The sequence below is a fragment of the Alosa alosa genome, chromosome 4 (genome assembly GCF_017589495.1).
Source record: "Alosa alosa isolate M-15738 ecotype Scorff River chromosome 4, AALO_Geno_1.1, whole genome shotgun sequence".
NCBI lineage: Eukaryota > Metazoa > Chordata > Actinopteri > Clupeiformes > Clupeidae > Alosa > Alosa alosa.
In genome coordinates this window covers 29,130,065-29,152,504 of record NC_063192.1, presented here as the reverse complement: position 1 = coordinate 29,152,504, position 22,440 = coordinate 29,130,065, and the positions used below count along the sequence as shown (strand labels likewise).

At 44.5% G+C, this 22,440-nt stretch overlaps 1 protein-coding gene across 1 annotated transcript in view; it reads left to right on the top strand.

Annotated features, from left to right (window-relative positions):
* plch2a (phospholipase C, eta 2a) overlaps positions 1 to 22,440 on the top strand; it is a 71,506-nt gene that overhangs the window by 34,489 nt on the left and 14,577 nt on the right. The window contains 13 exon segments of the mRNA XM_048240655.1: positions 958 to 1,128; positions 6,454 to 6,547; positions 7,770 to 7,973; positions 9,876 to 9,996; positions 12,237 to 12,408; positions 14,574 to 14,681; positions 16,840 to 16,998; positions 19,679 to 19,777; positions 19,967 to 20,067; positions 20,664 to 20,752; positions 21,474 to 21,659; positions 22,005 to 22,093; positions 22,095 to 22,113. Of these exon segments, the coding sequence (XP_048096612.1) occupies positions 958 to 1,128; positions 6,454 to 6,547; positions 7,770 to 7,973; positions 9,876 to 9,996; positions 12,237 to 12,408; positions 14,574 to 14,681; positions 16,840 to 16,998; positions 19,679 to 19,777; positions 19,967 to 20,067; positions 20,664 to 20,752; positions 21,474 to 21,659; positions 22,005 to 22,093; positions 22,095 to 22,113 (1,612 nt within the window).

Below are 22,440 nucleotides of genomic sequence, written 5' to 3'. Positions count from 1 at the left end.
CATTCTGTGGGCTGTGCAGAGTATAAATAAGGCTGCTGTTTCATTTCAACACCTCATCACTATGATTGCAGCCTTTCATATACAGTATTTATTTATTCGGAGTGTCTGTTTACACCCCTGGTACGAATAGTCTTGGCCACACAGCTGAGCTATTCACACCCTGTGACATAACAACAAAAAGACGTTGCTCACGTGCACAAAGAAAATATGGCGGACATTCGCTTCTTCGTCAGCAGGAAGTGAAGAATTCTGAAAGGTTTCGCCACTAATATCTGTTCAGATTAAGTTTTAGATTGAAAAGTTGTGTTTTATTTGCATAATCTTGGTTCAGTGAACACATACAACCGTTTGTTAGTTAACAGAAATTTCGTGAATATGACGTTCAGGCCCATCCACTTCTAACTGTACATTGATGCAAACAGCATACCTTATTCAGAGTGTCTATTACACCGCTGAGCTATTCACACCCTGTTACATAACAACAAAAAAACATGTTGCTTGTTCTTTTTTTAAATTATTATTACATTGTGTGATCAATATGCCGTGCACCGGGGTACGAATAGCATACATTGATATTTGTACCAGACGAGGTACTAATAGGACACATTGCTGTGTGCACCGGGGTACGAATAGAATTCACTTCTTATTGCACCAGGGTACGAATAGCATACACTGCCTTACCCTTATTTATTTATTCATTTGTTTTTCATTGTCTTTGTTTGTCTGTTAACTGGCTTAACGTTATTTTAAAAAAAAATACATAGATGGTTTAATTGAAATAGTATTTAGAAACTCTTTTGAATCTCATCTCATTTTGGAGGGGTAACTTATGACAGTTGCAGATGGTCTGTCTTGGTTATCGGTGCTCATTATAGCCATATATATATATATGTATGCGTGTGTGTGTGTGTGACTCCATGTCATGATTCCCTCCACCTGGTCTTCTTCCCTTGGCAGGAGGCGGACACGGATGACAACCAGGGCACGCTGGGCTTCGAGGAGTTCTGCTCCTTCTACAAGATGATGTCCACGCGCCGCGACCTCTACCTGCTCATGCTCACCTACGGCAACCACAAGGATCACCTGGACACTGCCGACCTGACGCGCTTCATGGAGGTGGAACAGAAGGTAGGGCCGTGTGTGTGTGTTACTGCAATCTGTCACTGCAGGCTGACAGAAATGCTTGTTAAAATACCTGGAGCATCTGTGCTTTTTCCAAGGTGTGTGTGTGTGTGTGTGTGTGTGTGTGTGTGTGTGTGTAGTTCTGCATAGAGTATGTCTGTGTGTGTTTAGGGAATGTATGTAGGGCCGTGTGTGTGTGGTTCTGCATAGAGTATGTCTGTGTGTGTTTAGGGAATGTATGTAGCAGTGTTTCCCATACATTGACTAATCTGTGGCGGGCCGCCACGAAATAAAAATCGGCCGCCACAGATGAATATTCTATGTTTAATTTAAATTAAATATAAGGTCAAATCCTTGCACTGCCATTGAGCTGCGCTTTTTACGCACACAGCCTTTCCTTGCCCCGCCCCGCTCTCTCTCGGTAGCCTGCTGCCACTCCTCTGCATGTGCATTTAACAAAATATTCACGATTGTTGAAGGATTGTTGTTGCCACATAGAAGCATTGCATAGAAGACGTCTGGCTAAATTGCTATTAAATCCAGCTTAGCATCGGACCATGCTGCGCCAAATTTGTTCAAAACTGCTGCATTGAAGTGAACTCTAAGGTCTTATCACAGCATAGTAGGCTACATTGAAGAGACTACACTAAGTTAAGTTATGAAATCAAGCAGTATCTCAAAGCTAAGTTTTTAGGGAATGTATGTAGGGTCGTGTGTGTGTGGTTCTGCATAGAGTATGTCTGTGTGTGTTTAGGTAATGTATGTGTTGGCTGTCTATGCATCTGGTTTATGTAATTAACTGCATGTTTTTTGCGACATTATGTGCTTCTATAGATGCCATTAATGCAGGTTTGATTGGCTTAGTATGTTAGTTTTTAGCATAATGTGTAGGTGGTGTATGTGTGTGGTGGCCAGCATGCATCCATATGTTGATGCTTATCATCTGACGTCCAACTGTTCTTTCTGGAAAAAATGTGTCTGTGCTCAGCTGTCTGAGTGTGTGTAGGAGTGTTGAGCCTGTAGGAGTGTGTATCCTGTGTGTGTGTGTGTGTGTGTGTGTGTGTGTGTGTGTGTGTGTGTGAGAGAGAAATGTGAACTTAAAATGAAACAGTTGTGGTTGTTGTTGTCACACTAACACATGTCCTTCAGTGAAGTATAGTCATGCTATCTTTGCATGGTTTTATATGCACGGACATTAAGTTGAAACTAACAAATGTGGGTATGACTATAAAAGAGTGTTAGTGGCATCTGTAATATATTGACTTGTAGTGGGATCTTAAGGTGTGGTTTGTGGACATGTGTAGACGTGTATGAGTGTTGCGACTCAATGTTATTTTGTGTGTGTGTGTGTGGGTGTTACATTGGGCGTAAGCACACCTTGTGTGTCAAGTCAATCTAAGGTTTAAACACTGACTGGTTGTTTGATATGACACACACACACCCTCCTGAGACTCCTGTTTGTCTGGTTGTCTCCTCCTGTGACAGACGAGAGCATTGCATTGTGAAACCAGTGGAGGTCTCTGTCAATCGGCTCTATCTGTTTGTCACACACAAATAAAGCAGATAGCAGATAAAACTGCTGAAACACTCTCAAAGACGAGTGCAAGAGAAGCTGACACACACACACACACACACACACACACACACACACACACACACACACACACACACACACACACACTCACTCACATGCTCACTCATTCACTCACTCACTCTCTCTCTCACACTCACACACACACACACACACACACACACACACACACACTCACATGCTCACTCATTCACTCACTCACTCTCTCTCTCACACTCACACACACACACACACACACACACACTCACACACTCACATGCTCACTCATTCACTCACTCACTCGCTCTCTCTCTCTCTCTCTCTCACACACACACACACACACACACACACACACTCCCTGAAGAGCCTTATAGCAGAAAGAGTGCTCCACACACAGGATAAACAGCCTCTCTTCAGCACATATCCTGACTCACACAGAATTAGAATCTAATTGGCTGCTAATCAGGCTGGCAGGAGACAAATAGCCTTCATTAGCCGAGATTAGTGTGTTGTAAACATTTCACTTATCACTGTGTGCATCATCGGCAGTCTGTCGGCAGACACATACCCATTCTACTCACAAACAGGCTGGTTATTATAGACCCAACAATTATTTTCCAAAACACAAGTGTAACCGAGGCGAACTGTGTTAGTATGCTAGTTGCCCGTGTAAATCCTCAACCCCTAACCTTAAGAACGCTTCTAACAGCTGAGTTGGAAGCCTGGGCTTTTAGCTCAGTGGTTAAAGCGTTTGACTTCCATGCCGGCGTGTGTCGAGGTGGCGGGTTCGAGGGCCGTGAGCGGCGGACGAATTACGACCTCGGTTACACAAGCATAGATACAGGACTGATATGGTATCAGCTAGCATGAGTGCAGCTCCACTCACTGCATTTCAGTTCTGTGTATTGTGTCACAACATTATTACACAGAGTCTGGTTGCTATCCAGAGGGGCAGACCATCTCTATTGCTACCTGTGTCTCTGTACAATTCTACACTGAACACATACAAGGATACAAAGGAGGTTTATTTGTCACATACATCGCAATACTAACGTAAAGCATGTAGTGACATTTCATTTGGTGTTCAGCTTTTTCTGTGCAAGTGTGAAGAAAGAAAGATCAAGAAATATTTTAATAAATAGCAAGAGAGAATAAAACGTGCAGTGTGTGTACAGTCCATGTGCAAGTGTAAAAAAAAAAAAAAAAGTTTATATAGTCTTGTGTGTGTTCAGGATACAGATTGCATCACTACAAGAAAGATAGCATGGCAACTTACATGAATACATTTGCATTAACTAGAGACGTCGAAGTCAGCTTACTGAAAGTAGCAAGGTGGGGAGTTAGGCGCAGAATCTTTTAAGAGGCGCATGCACTTCCTATTGGTTCATAGTAGGCTAATTGAATGAATAGGAAGCGTAGGCAATGCTACTGAATCGACTGTGATTGGCTAGAAAATGAATGGATAACGTGGCTAGAGTTAACGTGCCAAAAGTACTTCTCCTGAGCTCCATTGGCTAGCAAGTTATGAACAATATATGACTACGAGTCTTCCCTGTAGAACTTTGCTAAAGCTACCATTTCTCCTGTCCTTGCCATTTTGATTTTCCTAAGCACTTCTAGAAAAGGTGTAATAAAAGGCTCTGTGCTATGCGGGGCTACATCTGTCACTAGAAGGCTGCAGAGCCACTGACAGCTCTGAAGTCATCTGGGGTTAAGCCATCAGATGCTGTGATGCTCACCCACATCTCACACACACACACACACACACACACACACACACACACACACACACACACACACACACACACACACATCCAGTAAGTGTTGTCTGGTGAGTCAGTATCATAGAGAGTATGTCAATCCAATTCAATTCAGACGTTCACATGTGCGGGAGATGGCCAGGCACACAGGACAATGGCATTCTTATGCTGTGAGTCCTTCCAGCAGCATCAGAGAAAGAACCCAGAGAAATGGCTCTGGAGTCTGCAGGCTGTGTAGCATGTCTGGAATTGAAGGTGACATGTTCAGACCTTCCTCGGATAGGACATATGTTGTGTGGGGAAATAGCTTTTTGTTGTGACAGGAACAAATACAAATCTGTCGAAATATTTCATGTTTCTCCAGGGAACTGAAAGGTTTGGCTTCTCAGCTTGAGTTTGAAACAAGTGCTTCTCTTCGTGGTTACACACACACACACACACACACACACACACACACACACACACACACACACACACACACACACACACACACACACACACACACACACACACACACACACACACACACACACACACACACACACACACACACACACACACACACCACCACCCCCCAGACGGTTTAAATTAGTGTTTCCACTTCAAATGAACATTAGCAGACTTCTCAGAGTGAAATAGTACAGCTGTCTAATGGCGCTGCAGCTTTAAGCGGCTTTTTAATGCTCATTAGGAAGATGGGGCTTTTTCAGCTAATAAAGCATCCACGTTTAACATGGGGTTTTAACAGGGATGATGAGAGAGAGAGAGAGAGAGAGAGAGAGAGAGAGAGAGAGAGAGAGGAAAAGCAAAAAGCAAAGCGAGAGTAAGAAGTAAGAGAAGAGGAAATGCAATTAGTGCTGCTTGATACTTTTGAAATTGGTGTGGTTAGGCATGTCTGCCCTGTGTTTATGTGGCATGGACACACTTTGAGTCCTGTTTACACAGCGCATTGCACATAACTGGTTTCTGGGTCTGGTGAATCGGCTGCTCTGACTGTGACAGCCACAAACACTCTAGCACTTTATCAGGGGGATTGATTCTTGCTCACACACACACACACACACACACACACACACACACACACACACACACACACACACACACACACACACACACACATACACACACACTTTATTGCTGCCTTACAGTCATGTATATGCACAAACATATAAATTCCTGCACACTTGACCACTGCGTTGCCCTGCTCCAACGGCTGTCTATATGTTGGCTACCTGTGTGTGTGTGTGTGTGTGTGTGTGTGTGAGAGAGAGAGGATAGGTGGATAGATGAGGATAGGTGATAAGGTGCACAGGTCAATAGTAGTACCACAACATGGGACTATAAACCACAGCTAGCACAGTGGTGCACTAGAGATTAGAGTTGCCCTTGTAGCAGTCAATGTTGCTCTTGCTGTGTGTGTGTGTTTGTGTGTGTGCGCGCGTGCTTTGAGTTGTGAGGCCTATATTGTCATTGTCATGCACGTTTATGTTTTGAGCAGTCAGCTGTTAGGACTGAATTTGTGTGTGTGTGTGTGTGTGTGTGTGTGTGTGTGTGTGTCAGGTCCTGTGAAATGGCCTGACACTGATTAGCATGGATAGGATTCTGCCTCGTTTAAGGGACAGCTGCCATGGACGGACAATCCGATTGTGGGGGGGCGGGGGGTGTATAGGGTCAGGGAGAGGGTTGCATGTCTGTGTGCATTTCTATGTGGGAGAGAGAGAGACAGAGTGTGTGTATGTGTGATGTCACTAATGGGATTAGCTTGGGCTCTACTAGCTTCCCAGTGATGCTGTTTGTTCTCTTTGGGTTGTTTGTCTCAGTTATTCTCTCAGTCACACAGAAGATCACGTGAGTGTGTGTGTGTGTGGTTTCCAGTGACGCTATGGGTTCCTTTTGGGTTGTTTGTCTTCGACTCCCTAATTTATGTTCAGACTGGGCCTCTCACACCCTCAGTGCCTCACGTGTGTGTGTTTGTGTGTTTTTTTTTTTTTTTTTTTTTAGATGACCAAGGTGACTAAAGAACACTGCATGGAGGTTGTGGCAAAGTTTGAGCCCTGCCCTGACAACCAGAAGCAAGGGGTTCTGGGTATCGACGGTGAGTAGTAGTGTGTCTTCTCCTGTATGGAGCACACACACACACACACATAAACACACACACACACACACACACACAGCTGTAACTGTTTTCACTCTCTCAGAACTGTTCCTACAAATTCACATCTTCAGATGCTCTCACACACAGTGATGTTCATTAAATCATCCCTACAGTGACATCTGCCAAACATTAAATGATCCCCACACATTGAAGCTATTCTCTCAGAGTGTGTGTGTGTGTGTGTGTGTGTGTGTGTGTGTGCGCTGTTTTGGCGCTTGTGTGCGTGCGCGGCGCGGCGTGCGCAGCGCGTGCGTGCGCAGCGTCGCAAGGCGCGGCGTGTGTGTGTGTGTGTGTGTGCGTCGCGTGCCGCGCATGCTGTGTGTGGGTGTGGGTGTGGGTGTGGGTGTGCGTGTGGGTGTGCGTGTGGGTGCGTGTGGGTGTGTGTGGGTGTGCGTGTGGGTGTGCGTGTGGGTGCGTGGGTGCGTGTGGGTGTGCGTGTGGGTGGGTGTGGGTGTGCGTGTGCGTGTGGGTGCGTGTGGGTGTGCGTGTGGGTGCGTGTGGGTGTGGGTGTGTGTGGGGGTGGGTGTGTGTGGGGCGTGCAGCGTGCCCCTGTCGCGTTTGGGCAAGGTGGGTGTGCGTGTGGGTGGGTGTTTGTGTGTGTCTGTGTCTGTGTCTGTCTGTGTCTGTGGGTGTGTGTGCTCCCAGCCCACAGACCTCATTTCAGCCCTCACTGCCCGACAGTATTAAAAAGCAACAGCAGATTATTTCACAGGCAGCAAGGATTTGGAGAAAGCAATCAATAGTATCATCGATTCCTAAACCACTCCTCTCAGCCTCACATGAGTTGGCACACACACACTCTGCAGCCTATGCTTCAGGCTTTCACACACAATGCAAACACACACACACACACACACGCACACACATAAACGCACACACATATTCACACACATACACATACACATACACATACTTTAAGCCAAAGACCCCTCTCTCACACAATTCTCTCACCCTCTTCCTCTCTCTCTCTCTCTCTCTCTCTCTCTCTCTCTCACTCACAGACATACACACACTCACACACACAGACATGCATTGACACAGAAATCCATTTTTCGATATGCAACACATGCTTTTATCTCTCTCTCTCTCTCTCTCAAGACACACACACACACACACACACACACACAGCCGCTTACCACCCGTGTCCCCACCCTGTGTGCAGGATTCACCAACTACATGCGGAGTCCAGAGGGGGACATCTTTAACCAGGCGCACGACGAGGTGGTCCAGGACATGAGCCAGCCACTCTGCGACTACTTCATCGCCTCCTCCCACAACACCTACCTTATGGGCGACCAGCTCATGTCGCAGTCCCGCGTCGACATGTACGCCTGGGTCCTGCAGGCTGGCTGCAGATGTGTAGAGGGTGAGTGGGTGTCGGTGTGTGTGTGTGTGTGTGTGTGTGTGTGTGTCTGTGTGTGTGCATATTTTAGAAAGCTTGGAACATACAGTATGATGCACAGAGAAACACGAATTTTCATTTGAATGAGAATTAGCGGAATGTGTGTGTGTGTATGAGAGAGTGTGTTTTATTTTACCAGGGAAAATAATCACATTGAGATTACAATCTCTTTTACAAGTGTGTGTGTGTCTGTTTATGTCTTTGTCTGATTGTGGATATGTGTGTGGATGTGTGTGGATGTGTGTGGATGTGTGTGCATGTGTGTGCATGTGTGTGCATGTGTGTGCGTAATGTGTGTATGTGTGTGGTTTGGTGAGTGGTGAGTATGCCTGAGAGAGAGAAGTGGCAGTAGAATTATTGAGAGAATTAGCGAAGGTATTTTTATTTTACCAGGGAAAATAATCACATTGAGATTACAACTTTTACAAGTGTGTGTGTGTCTGTTTATGTCTCTTTGTCTGTTTGTGGATATGTGTGTGGATGTGTGTGGGATATGTGTGTGATGTGTGTGCACGTGTGTAAAATAGAGTGTGTTTTATTTTGCACAGGGAAAATAATCACAGATTTACAATCTCTTTTACAAGTGTGTGTCATGTCTTTGTCCCTTTACAAGTGTGTGTGTGTCTGTTTATGTCTTTGTCTGTTTTTATTTTACCAGGGAAAATAATCACATTGAGACCCTTTAGTGTGTGTGTGTCTGTTTATGTCTTTGTCTGTTTGTGGATATGTTGTGTGGATGTGTGTGGATGTGTGTGCATGTGTGTGCATGTGTGTGCATGTGTGTGGATGTGTGTGTATGTGTGTGAATTTGAGTGAGTGAGTGAGTGTGCCTGAGAGAGAGAGAGAGAGTGTGAGTATTTGTGTGAGTGTTTGTGTGAGTGTTTGTGTGTGTTTGTGTGTGTGTGCGCGCACGTGTGTGTGTTTCACAGAGAGGCTGGTAGGTACCAGCTGATTTAGTCACGCATAGGGCTGCAGATGCATTGGAGTTTAACTCATTATGCCAAAAACGTAATACTACGTTTTTCCTTCCCATGCGTTGAGTGCCAAAAACATAATATTACGTTTTTAGCTTTTTTTTTTTTTTAATTATGAAACTAGACACTCTAACACACCTTATTTGTGATTTTGGGAAGTCTGTGATGAATGGAAATGAAATATATGATGATCGAAAAACTCATGAAAACGCACAATCTGGACATTTTATCTGGACATTTTATCATAACTCGGTTTGCCGCTTTGGGTCGAATCAGTGACGATGCATCGCCAGCTCAAAAACCAGGCCATTTTCGTGGGTCTATCACTAGGTGGCAGTCTCGCCAGGTCACTTCCCGGAAACTTTACAGGCAACACTTCATATTTCATGAAAGACGTTATATCTCCATTTCTAGAAAAAAAAACAGTGATTTTGATGAAAACTAGCCACTGGTTAGCTTGGGATTTCTCAGGAACAGAAGCGTGTATAAATACACGGTTTGCACCCACTGAGAGCTTAAAGTCTCACCTTTCAAACGAGCCATTGTATGTGTTCATAGTTATAACACAGAATATGCTGTGGCTGTACAAAAATCATCAACAATGGTCTAGATTGCTGGCACTCTAGGACAAAGCTTCCGAAAACAGCTTGGCATTCAATGAGTTAAGAGCAAGGCTGCAGAACCTTTTGCATGTTGTTGATTGATAAGTGTGTGTGTGTTTGTGTGTGTGTGTGTTTGTGTGTGTGTGTGTGTGTGTGTGTGTGTGCGTGCGCGTGCAAGGCTTCAGAACCTTTTGCAGGTTTTTGATTGATAAGTGCGTGTGAGTGTGTGTGTGCGTGCAAGGCTGCGGAACCTTTTGCATGTTGTTGATCAGTGTGTGTGTGTTTTCCAGTGGACTGCTGGGATGGACAAGATGGAGAGCCTATTGTGCACCACGGTTACACCTTGACTTCCAAAATCCTTTTCAAAGACGTCATTGAGACCATCAACAAATACGCCTTCGTTAAGAACCCGTAAGACACACACACACACACACACACACACACACACACACACACACACATATACACACACACACACACACATACACATATACACACACACACACACACACACACACACAAGCGATTCCCTCCTGGGCACAAGAGTAGTCACACACACACACACACACACACACACACATCACCTCTAAACTACACACTGGTGCATAGCTCATTCCTGTACTCCAATGGTGACATGTCTTTTGATGTCATTCTTGGGGAAATAGGTTGATCTGGGACAGGAATGACACCGATGGCTCGACGGTCATGGCTATGTTGGCTCATCTTTCTCACCTAGCTGCTCTTTGCTGAATTTCTTTATTAAGTATTGTTTTTTTTTCTCAGAATAGATTTGCTTTCCTTCAATGTTGGATTTTAACGTATAGTTTTCATTGTAAAACCAGGGTGCCGTATGACATTAGCAGTGTTACTATTCTGAATATATACCTTGCTTACACACACACACACACACACACACACACACACACACACACACACACACACACACACACACATGGACATTACCATACTCACAAACACACACACGCACACACATCACCAGGAAAATACTGCACTGTCTATTCTGAATATATACCTTGCTTACTTTTAGCTTTGAGCTAATATAATAGCACACACACACATACACACACACACACACACGCACATGGACATTACCACAAACACACACACACATGGACATTACCATACTCACAAACACACACGCACACACATCACCAGGAAGATACTGCACTGTCTATTCAGAATATATACGTTGCTTACTTTTAGCTTTGAGCTAATATAATGGCCTAAGAGGCCAGGCAAATAGCTGGTAGCTTTGGTCTTATTAGCAGATGCAATAGAACCTTATCAAGGTATTGTTCTTGTTAATGAAATAAGGCTTGTTCAATTTCAAAGTAATGTTTGCAAACTAGCCTTTTCTCTCTTCTGACCTTAGTGCCTGCAATAAAAGTCAATACACACACATGGACATACCCATGCTCGCAAACACATACAATCACACACACGCACACATCACCAGGAAGATACTGTCACAGAAGAATATTTTTTTTTAATCCTTGAAGAATCTTAGTGTAGACAATGAGCAGGCTTCAAAAACACCTGAAACATGCTCAATTGGAGCCAAAAAAAATTCTCCTAGTGGCAAAAGCACCCTAACTATGTTTCCCAAGGGTGTTTTTGAAATGTTTCCAAACGCATCATAAATTCCTTCTCCAGTCCTCGCCTCCTTGCTCAGCTCGTTAGAGGCCCTGTCAGACTGTGATTAATGGGCAGAAACGCTCAGGCATCCCCACTATACCAGCCTCTAAGTCGGATAATAGTTTCTGCCATGTGTGTGTGCGTGTGTCTGCTCATAGATCAGCAGGCCTTGTCATATCTGGGTAAATGGCTCTGGCTCTTTACATTATCATTTGGTCATTTAGCACACTTGTACTGTTCACACCGAGACATTTACTGTGGAGGGGTTGTGCTGACGCTGTAAAAACGCTTTTGCCAACGTTGTTCTTCTTCTATTGATGCTTCCTTTCATTAAAACACTCCATTTTCTTACTTGTCTGAAACGCTTCACTAAGGCTAATCGCAGAGGGGTAGGCCTACTGCTGATAGTCTAAATATAGTATACTGTTGTTGGGTTGTCTTTGTGTAGCAAAGACCTATTAGGAAGTAATTGAAAGTAATTTTATGGAAAGTTCCGGAGTGCTTCAACAGTGCTCTAAACATCTGGAGCTTTTTTGGGGCCTACTGGTTAGCACTTCGGACCTGTAACCGGAGGGTTGCCGGTTTGAATCCCAACCAGTAGCCATTGCTGAATTGCCCTTGAGCAAGGCACCTAACCCCTCACTGCTCCCCGAGCGCCGCTGTTGATGCAGGCAGCTCACTGTGCCGGGATTAGTGTAGTACACTGTGTGCTGTGTGTGTTTCACTAATTCACGGATTGGGATAAATGCAGAGACCAAATTTCCCTCACAGGATCAAAAGAGTATATATACCTATACTTATACTTATACTTTTCACTGAGTGTTCTGGAGTGTTCTAGAAATCAGAGCCTTCAGGCTCTGTAGAAGATGTCATCTTCCCTTGTTCTCAAGCTCAAACAGCTCTAGAGTGCATTCTATCAGTGGTGTTATGAGTTCAAGAGCTTTTCACAAGTGTTCTAGAGGGTTCTAGTTCATGACGTTGCTTTTGATCTGTAGGTACCCAGTGATCTTGTCCGTAGAGAACCACTGCAGTATCCCGCAGCAGAAGAAGATGGCCCAGTACCTGATGGAGGTTCTGGGGGACAAGCTGGACCTGTCATCCGTCACCCCAAACGAGTCTGGACGGTTGCCCTCCCCAGAGGCCCTCAAGGGCAAGATCCTCATCAAGGTGACCACACCACTGCTCTCTGACATACACGGGGACACTCTTTTGATTTCAGCGGCTTTAGGTTGCTTTCTATATGGTTATGATTAAACAATATCTATGGAGTGAGACTGGGGTTGGGAAAGGATATGCCCATGACTGTGGTTTGGCCGTAGGCATGAAGCTGGAGTTTCTGCCTTCAATGAGTAATTAGGGGGCTCCAATGCTCATGTACCGGTAATCCCTTGTTGTTAGATACCGGTACTTACAGTAGATTCACTCTGTAACGTTTGACCAACCATTTCAACTTAGTGTAGTTTTTCTCTGTACACAGTTTTACACATTTGTACAGACATTGCTATAATCACAAGTGTAAGACTGCTCATACAGGTTCACAAACATAGCATTGTGTTTTACTGAAACAACTCATCAGTACATACAGTTTATTAAGCTTTCCTAAAGGCATTTCTTAGAGTTTGGTAAATGTATAAAGATTCATTAAGATTCTGAGAAACCTCCTAAAGATGTCTTAAGGCCTCGGTGAAGATGTGTTTAGACTTATAGTATGTGCAGGTTTCTGTAAAGCTACCTGAAGTGTTTATGAAGACTTGGAGCTAAGGGGATGCTTGTAGTTTTGCCTTCAGTGTAATTAAGGCCACTGGCTGTGTCTGTGTGTGTGTGTGTGTGTGTGTGTGTGTGTGTGTGTGTGTGTGTGTGTGGTGTGTGTCTGTGTGTGTGTGTGTGTGAGAGTGTGTCAGTAGAGTGTGAGCAGCATAGCCAGGCTGGCCACAGTAATTGGATCAGACTCACGTTCCTGTCGGAACAAGCGAGCTGAGCTTAAAAGTGGGCCAGTCGCTTCTCCTGACAAATTGCTCAGAACACGGCATGGGTCAGTGAGCTCCTGTGTGTGTGTGTGTGTGTGTGTGTGTGTGTGTGTGTGTGTGTGTGTGTGTGTGTGTGTGTGTGTGTGAGTGTGTTTACAGCTGAAGCTACTATTAGTGCATGGACCAGAGTGAACTCCTCCTTCCTGAATTTCCCCTTGGGGATTAATAAAAGTATCTATCTATCTATCGATCTATCTATCTATTTACCCACACACACACATAACCATACATACTGACATGCAAAGATGCACACTTTTTGGGCCGTGTGGCTGTCTTTGTGCCACCAAAGTCCGGCATCCAGTAGGCCCACCAGTGTCCACTATAGTCCAGTTGACAGAAAGGTGAACCCGGAAATGTTGAGTACACCAAAGTTTTATGATAGAAATATATAGTATGGGTCCCCAGCATGCAGAAACTTGAAAATGTCAGATATGGACTCAGCATCTCCAGTAACCCGTAAAAACATACTAACATTGTCCATTTTGGCCAAGCAGCTCTCATAATATGATCAATATAGGCGATTATGCTAATTTATGCTAATTAGCTCAATTACACAAATTGCCCAAAATATGCAAATTTGCATCCGGCAGTTTCTGCATGCTGAGAACCCATACTACATATTTCCATCATAAAACTTTGGTGTACTCAACATTTCCGGGTCCCCAATGAGGCTCTATGGGCTGTCCACCGGACTACTAGGCCTGTGGGCGTTGACCTTTGACCTTTGCCTTTGCCTGCCAGCACTGGCTCAGTATCAAGGGAGAGCAAAATCTAGTCATTTTGTGTATACTTTTATACAAAGCCACCAGATGCACAGTATGTATACTAGCTGGGAATGGCAGTACGGGAGATGCAGTATGCTGATGAAAGGCTTTTCTCTGAGGGACCAGGGAATGAGTACCGGTATGTGGACACTCAAATGACCATGTCTGTGTCCGTGTTGTGTGAAGCTATGTCTTTGGGAGTAAGCCCTTTTTGTTATATGCTTATGTCTATATGTGGGTGGTTTTGTGTGTGTGTGTGTGTGTGTGTGTGTGTGTGTGTGTGTGTGTGTGTGTGTGTGTGTGTGTGTGTGTGTGTGTGTGTGTGTGTGTATGAGAGTGAAATAGAAAGAGATATCGCATAGTGTTTGTGTGTATGTGTGTGGGATGTAATTATGTACCTGTCCATGCTGTTCATTGCAATATCTGACACAATTAAACAATGCTGTTCCATTGATGCATTGTTTTATGTAAATGTAATAAAGAGCATTGACATTAATTGTGTGTGTGTGTGTGTGTGTGTGTGTGTGTGTTTGCTCTCCAGGGAAAGAAGCTCCCCCCTAACATTGATGAGGACGCTGAGGAAGGGGATGTGTCAGACGAGGACAGTGCAGATGAGATGGAGGACGACTGCAAACTCATGAACGGAGATGTAAGTGTGTGTGTGTGTGTGTGTGTGTGGAAGGGGGGCACTGTGGCGCAACAGGCTACAGCGCTCTCGTGGGTCCCAGGTTCGAGTCCTACCTGCGGTCACTTCCTGATCCCACCCCATCTCTCCGTCTCTCCCAATCACTTCCTGCTTAGAAGCTGTATGTTGTGTTTGTGCAAAGCCCCTGTTTGGGGGTGTGCCATTCAACCTGTTACTGGCAGCAGCCCATACTCATCACAGCTCAACAGAGTGGAACAGAGAAATCCTCTCATTTTAGCACAGGTGCTAGGGCTGATGTTATCTGTATAAGCACACACACACACACACACACACACACACACACACACACACAGTCACTATAATTACTTTATACTTAATGGGGAGTTATGTGACACACTCAGTACAGTATATATTACACAAAAGAACTAATTAAACTAGAGCATATATGAAAAATACTGTCACAAACTGTTTGTTATTATTCCAAATTTTAAACTGTCATTTTTTTTAAGTATCCGTTGAGATAATGACTTGGAAGGAATCTCTATGGGAAACTGGGTCATTAAAGTTTCCCGGAATGTATAACTGACATAATGATATTTTATACTTTTAATTTAGCAAAACTTTACTTCGGCTTGCCAGTGTTAAAGTTCGTAGTTTGTGTATAAGTGTAGGGTTTCTGTTTGTGTGTGTTTTGCTTTATTAGTGAGTCCCATTTTGGTCTCGCTCTCATGGGCTTGCCTCCTGCTCATCTCTCTGCCTGCTTTATATATCTCTGCTAACACACACACACACACACACACACAGACACACATGCTCTCTCTCTCTCTCTCTCTCTCTCTCTCCCCTCCTTTGCTCTGATTCTCTCCATTTTTCCCTCTCTCCCTCCCTCGCTCTCATTCTCTCTCCATCTCTCTGTTTCTCCGTCTCATGCGTTCTCATCTCCTTCCTGATGGATGTTGCACATAGGGTTTAATGCAGTGTTCCAGTCAGCTTTCTCCTCTTTTCTCCTCCTTTCTGCATCCCTCTCTCTGAAGAGGAGGATATAGGATGAGGGGATGAATGTTTCAGTGGTCAGGTTTTTGAGAGAGAGAGAGAAAGAGAGAGCATTAAGATGTATAGTTGCTCTCATCCCTCTTGATGCCACTACTCTATGTATATGGATATAATGTATATGTTGTTGAGTGTTTATACTGCGGCAGTCTGTGCCTCCTGGCAACCCTGCACCTACACACTGTCCAGTTCCTGGTTCCAGAATGCCCCGACATTCTGAGCCTGGAATGTTCTAAAAAAATCCGAAGTAAAGGATGCGTTTCTGACCTGGGCTCTGACAGAGTGGAGTAAGGCTCAGGGGAGAAGGACACTTCAGTTAGTCTCTCAAATTTGTTTTGATTCTCATAGAAATCACCTTCAATATTTACAGCATCATCAATGTTGATTATTTTAGATAAGACATCATCATTATTATTTGAACTCCAGTTGGCAGAATGATAAAAGGGTCGTAATCAAAGGTAATTGCTGTTGCTGGATAAGTATTAGACAACAGTGCTCTCTACTGGTGAAGAGGAGGCATTGCTCTAGGATTTTCAAAGGGATCTCCCTTATAATATGTTTAATATTCTAAAGATTTACAAAAATTCAGTTAAGGATCTGTAATTTTATAATTACAAGTGATCTATTGACAATAATTCTGAAGAATGCATATATGCGCACGCACGCACACACACAATCCTACACATGCATTTCAAATGATTTTGTTAAGCTTTGAAGTCAGCACCACACACACACACACACACACACACACACACACACACACACACACACACACACACACATTTAGATGCCTTTGTGGGGTTTTTCATCCAGAAACAGAGCTTTTCTTTCTCCATGACAATCTCTTTTACTTCCCTCTTTCACAGCCTGTGTCGAATCCACAAAGACCCTCTTTCTCTGGCCTAGTCCTTGCCACACACACACACACACACACACACACACACACACACTCTCTCTCTCTCTCTCTCACACTCATTCCCTCCCCCCTTCCCCTGTCTGTCATCCAATTCACGTCATATAAATTCAATTCAATGTTCTTTCTAGACATAAAATTTGAAAGCCAAAAATATTTTGCCAAAGAGTTTCATATCTCTTTCTCTCTTTCTCTCAGACGTCTATGAGTCGTAAGCAGGTGGAGAATGTGGCCAAGAAGAAGCTGGATAACCTGATGAAGGAGTCCAAGATCCGCGACAGAGAAGACCCTGACAGTTTCACCATCTCAGCACTGCCCCCCTCAGGCAAGAAGGACAAAGACAAGTCTCCACACAAGGTTGGCCACAGAAATACTCTCTCTCTGTTGTTAGCTTATTATTAACTCCTGCCGCACACACACACAGCTTGTGATCGAGTGGTAATCTCTCAGGTCGGTTCTGATTGGTTGGCTAGATCGATAGTCTGTCCGAAGTTGCCAGTGGACACGGTCATGAGAAGTTAATTACTTCAGTGGCCGTAATGTGTTTCAGTGTGGTTAATGGTCCTGGAGGATGTATTGAATAAATGACCTTTGACCTCTTAAAAGGGGGCAACACGTGACATCTGGGTGACCGAGGCAGACAGGGACGAGGTGTGTGACGCACACAGAAAAGACCAGCCAATCAGCTGTTGAGTTTTAAATGAATGGAGTTCCATGAAGGGCAGATTTAACTGGCAGAGTGTTTATCATCTAACCTCTGTGTGTGTGTGTGTGTGGGGGGGGGGTTGGGATGGTGGTGTGGGGGGCATTTGCACATTTTGTAGAGCTATTGTATAGAGCAGGGGTCCCCAACCTTTTATGTACCATGGACTGGTTTGATTCCCATTTTTTTTTCACGGGGGTCGGGGGTTCCATGTTCCGTGTTGTGCATGCATTACTTGAAAAGAACTAGCTCCAGTTATGTATGAACAGTGAAGGTAACAAACTCTTAAAAATGTGAAAAACGTGAACTTGAAGAAGTGAAAATTTAACAATATGAACTATGAAAATTGAACAACTTCAATTTTTACATCTGTTGCTGTTACATCTGTTTACATCTATCATGTGTGAACATGCTTAACAAAATATGGTAACAAAACATAGGAACTAAACGTGCATTACGAATACAGTGGGAGCCCTGTGCTTGTTTCCCTGCAACAAGAAGGTTCCATCTGGGGGTGATGGAAGACAGTGACACCCTCAGTGTGTTTGAAATGTCCAGTCGATTGCACAATTTGGTCTTAGTTGCAGTCATTGCCGAAAACCCGGCCTCGTATGGATACGTGGTGGGAAATGGTAGCAACGTTTTTAGCGCTTTTACGGCTATCTCGGGATATTCTGCTTTGGGTTTCATCCAAAAACCCGCCAGAGAGGTTTCCTCATAGCCTACACACTCTTAAGACCACCGTCATTTTCAATTTCGATCTTCCTCCTGCGCTGACAAGTTTGGACTATTCGGGATATTGACAAATGGGTTGCGGACCCACTCATTGGTTTGCCGTGGATCTTTGGAGGATGGGAAGTAACGCTCAAACGCCCAACAAGGTGATCGCGCACCAGCTGCGAGAGAAAGGGCCCTGCTTCAGTCTCTCCCAAAACCCCCACTACTGTTTGGAACATATCAAATACACCCCGGTCCACTCGTCGTACCCACAAATCAAGCTTGGCTTTAAATGCAGCGACTTTATCTGCCAGTTTAAAGACAGTCGTCATTCTCCCCTGGAGTGACAGGTTGAGGTCATTAAGCAACCCGAATATGTCACACAGGTAAGCGAGTTTTGACACCCAGTCCTCATCACTAAAATATGCAGCTAACGGTGACTTTTTTTTCTGTAAGAAATCTCTGCAGCGGCTCTCGCAACTCAAACACTCTGGCCAGTGACCTGCAACCAACCAACTTGGATAGCGTACCACGGTGACCCATTCACCCTCTCTAACAACTGTGCCTCAATATCCTCTGACATATCATCAATTCGCCTATGGACAGTGCTTGCAGAAAGCGGTACCTGAGCTATTTCTTTAGCTGCAGCCTCCCCAAGGAGTTCATTGCACATGCCTTTACACTCTTAAAACGATTGTGTTGTCCCTATCTGGACACAGTGATGTTATTTTCAACACCCAAATAAAAAAATAAAGGACAAGTGTTGATCTGGACAGAGTTAAAAACAACGCAAGTTGTGTTGTTTTCAACACATTTGTTTTAAGAGTGTAGCAGCAGGCAGAATTAACTCTTCCCCAATAGTAAAGGGCTTCTTAGATTTAGCAATCCGACTAGCCACTATGAGGCTTTTAGCGCAGCCACGTTCACCGATGTGGTTGCTTTACACACTCGTTTTTTGTCCTTCTTGCTCGCGTTTCTTACGCTCAAAGAACTCAAGGGGTTTGTCTTTAAGTGTAGGATGCTTGGACTCTAGATGTGGAATTAGCTTTGATGGTTTCATTGCTTCGTTTGACAACTTATCGCCAAATACCATACATAAAGGACTTGGTGCATGCGAGTCACCGGTCTCTGCGAAACCATATTTTAAATATGACTCGTCATATTTCGTATTGAATGACCCCTTCTTTTTCTTTGAGGTATCTGGCTCACCATCGTCAGTGGGTATTATTGCGAATGTGACATTATTGCGAATTAAATTGAGTTTATTTAGTTTGCATGCATTTTTTAAAAAACTCATGTCGTAGGCTACGGCCCGGTTAGGAATGTCCCGCGGCCTGGTGGTTGGGGACCGCTGGTATAGAGTATATCTACAGTATATTAGTGCCACACACACACACACGCACACACACACTGTAATTAGTGTTGTGTATAATTAGGCTTAATGGTTTTTAATTATTATGATATATATTTGTGTGTGTGTGTGTGTGTGTGTGTGTGTCTTGTCTGGTCAGACCAAACATCTCCTTCAGCTGGTGATGATTCTTTAGACACACACACATATACACACACACCCCCAAATACACAGTATATGTTGTGACAGTGATGTTGTGTGTGCAGGGGAAAGCAGAGGACAGCACTGACACCACAGATGAGGCCAACTCCAGCACTAACAAACGCATGGGACGCTCCTTCATGGGCAGCTTCTCCAAACGCAAGGTGTGAGTGTGACACACACACACACACACACACACACACACACACACACACATACACACAGACCAACACACCATGTACATGAAGAAATTTTGAGGAGATATTGTTGGTTCAACAAGAACATTGCAATGGAAAACCAAAACTGTGAAGATGTGCAGTGTGTTGACTGGACTGTGCTTCATTCATATGTAGAAAAAGTCGACGAAACTGAAGAAGACCTCAAGCTTTGAGGACACCGATACGGACCAGGAAAGCAGCAGCAGTGCATCACGAGCACCTCTCCATCACAGCAGGTACACACAAACACACATGCACGGTGTCTCGCATAGGCAATGACTTTTTCACCTGTAATTGCTCTGTGTGTGTCTGTGTGTGTGTGTGTGTGTGTGTCAGGGTTTTCAGCCAAGGGTTAGGATATCTTTAAAGCTGCATTTGGCAAGTCTGACAGATTGAGGGGACTTGTTTTTGTTGTCATGCCCAACTCTCATGCCCCTCCCCCACTACCACCAAGGACCCTTTCATCGAGTTTGTGCTCGTCAGTGCGCACCAGACTGCACCAGAATGTGATTTACTGTCAGATCTCAGCCCTGCTCTGATTGGACTAGAAGAACCGGGAGCTGTGGATTTTTGCAAACCAAATTACAGGCTCTAGGTGGAGGTAGAAGTGCGGGTTTCTTTCTAAAACCGGCAGATTTATGTTGTTCTGTCGGAGCATAATGTCGCTTTCAGTGAATATGATCAAAACAAATTGCCAACTGCAGCTTTAACTCCTTATCTGTGGAGTTCTGTTCTGTTTGCCGATTGGTTAACCGAGGGGCTGTGTGTGTGTGTGTGTGTGTGTGTGTGTGTGTGTGTGTGTGTGTGTGTGTGTGTGTGTGTGACCTCACAGGAAGAAGAAGACCATGAAGCTGTCCAGGGCTCTGTCTGACCTGGTGAAGTACACCAAATCAGTGGGCATGCTGGACATAGAGGCCCAAGGTGAGAGTTGAAGTTGTGTCAGATTTCCAGTCTCACTACTAGTGAACACTATTGCTGCCAAAGGTACGATCTTCTAACCTTAATTACAGAGAGACACAAAGTTTACAGGTTTAAACAGTGATCACGGATCACAAATTTGTTCACAGGTTGCATAGCGTTCACCCGATTGCTCTTTCTCACTGGCTGTTTTGAGTAGAGCCCGCCTTTGGTGACGTCTTTATCTTAGCAGCTGCAAGGCCGAGTGAGCTTTTTTTTTCCAAACGGGCTCCACTCAGTCACAGAGAGACGCAGAGAGACACCGGAATACCCCGGGATACACGTAGAGAAAAGCAGAATAGCTTCAGTATATTATTAACTATTAGTAAAACTTATAGTTATAAAAGTTATAAAAGGGTGTTATTTAAGAATAACTTCAGTGTTTCGCTTGATTACCATTGAGGTTATATACATGTTTACTGTCTCTTTCTCTCATTGTGATGTCTTCAAACCGTAGTACCGGTAATAATTTATACCACAAAGTGTGTGTGTGTGTGTGTGTGTGTGTGTGTGTGTGTGTGTGTATGCTTTCATGTGTGTTCGCTTACGTCTGTTTATCTGTGTGTGTGTGTGTGCTTGCATGAACTTTTACTCATGTGTTTTTATTAATATTTTTATTAATCACTTGCATGTGTGTGTGTGTGCATGTATCTGCATGTGTGTGTGCGTGTGTTGTCTCCTGCAGCAGCCTCGTCCAGCTGGCAGGTGTCGTCCCTGAGTGAGACGAAGGGTCATCAGATCCTGCAGCAGAAGGCAGCCCAGTTCAGCCACTTCAACCAGCGGCAGCTCTCCCGCATCTACCCCTCCTCCTACCGAGTGGACTCCAGCAACTTCAACCCACAGCCCTTTTGGAATGCTGGCTGCCACCTGGGTATGGGTATTTACACTCTGTGTGCGTGTGTGTGTGTGTTAAAGGTGTGTGTTTCTTCTGTGAGAGTTAAAGTTTGTGTGTGTCTGAAATATGCGTATGTGTGTGTCTAGGTGTTCATACGTATATGTTTTTTTTATTTGTTTTGTTATCATCATAGTGGTGCTGATAAGTATTTGTGTGTGTGTGCTGATGTGGGAGCTATGTGTGTGGGTGCACATGTGAGTTTGTTGTATGTAGGTTCTATATTGGGTGAATATTGATCGATGTAGTTCATCATCAGTTTTAGTCCTTAGTCCCCTGTAAGTGTGGTTCTAAAGGGTTACTGTGTTCCTTGTTGGTTCTCAGTGGCTCTGAACTACCAGTCGGAGGGTCGCGTTCTCCAGCTGAACCGGGCGAAGTTCAAAACCAACGGAAACTGTGGCTACATCCTCAAGCCCTGACTGCATGTGCCAAGGTTTGTGCACGCCATCTCCCATCTCCCATCTCCCGTCTCCCCTCCCATCTCCCATCTCCCATCTCCCATCTCCCATCTCCCCATCTCCCATCCCCCATCTCCCATCTCCCATCTCCCATCTCCCATCTCCCATCTCCCATCTCCCATCTCCGTCTCGCCCATCGCCCATCTCCCATCTCCCATCTCCCATCTCCCATCTCCCATCTCAATGGCTGAAGCAGAGTGTGTGTGGAATGGAATGGAATGGAATGGAAATCTATTTATTTGAAGCAGGGACAATGCACAAAATAACATTTATCCTGGGATCCAGGAAAATATGTCTTGGGT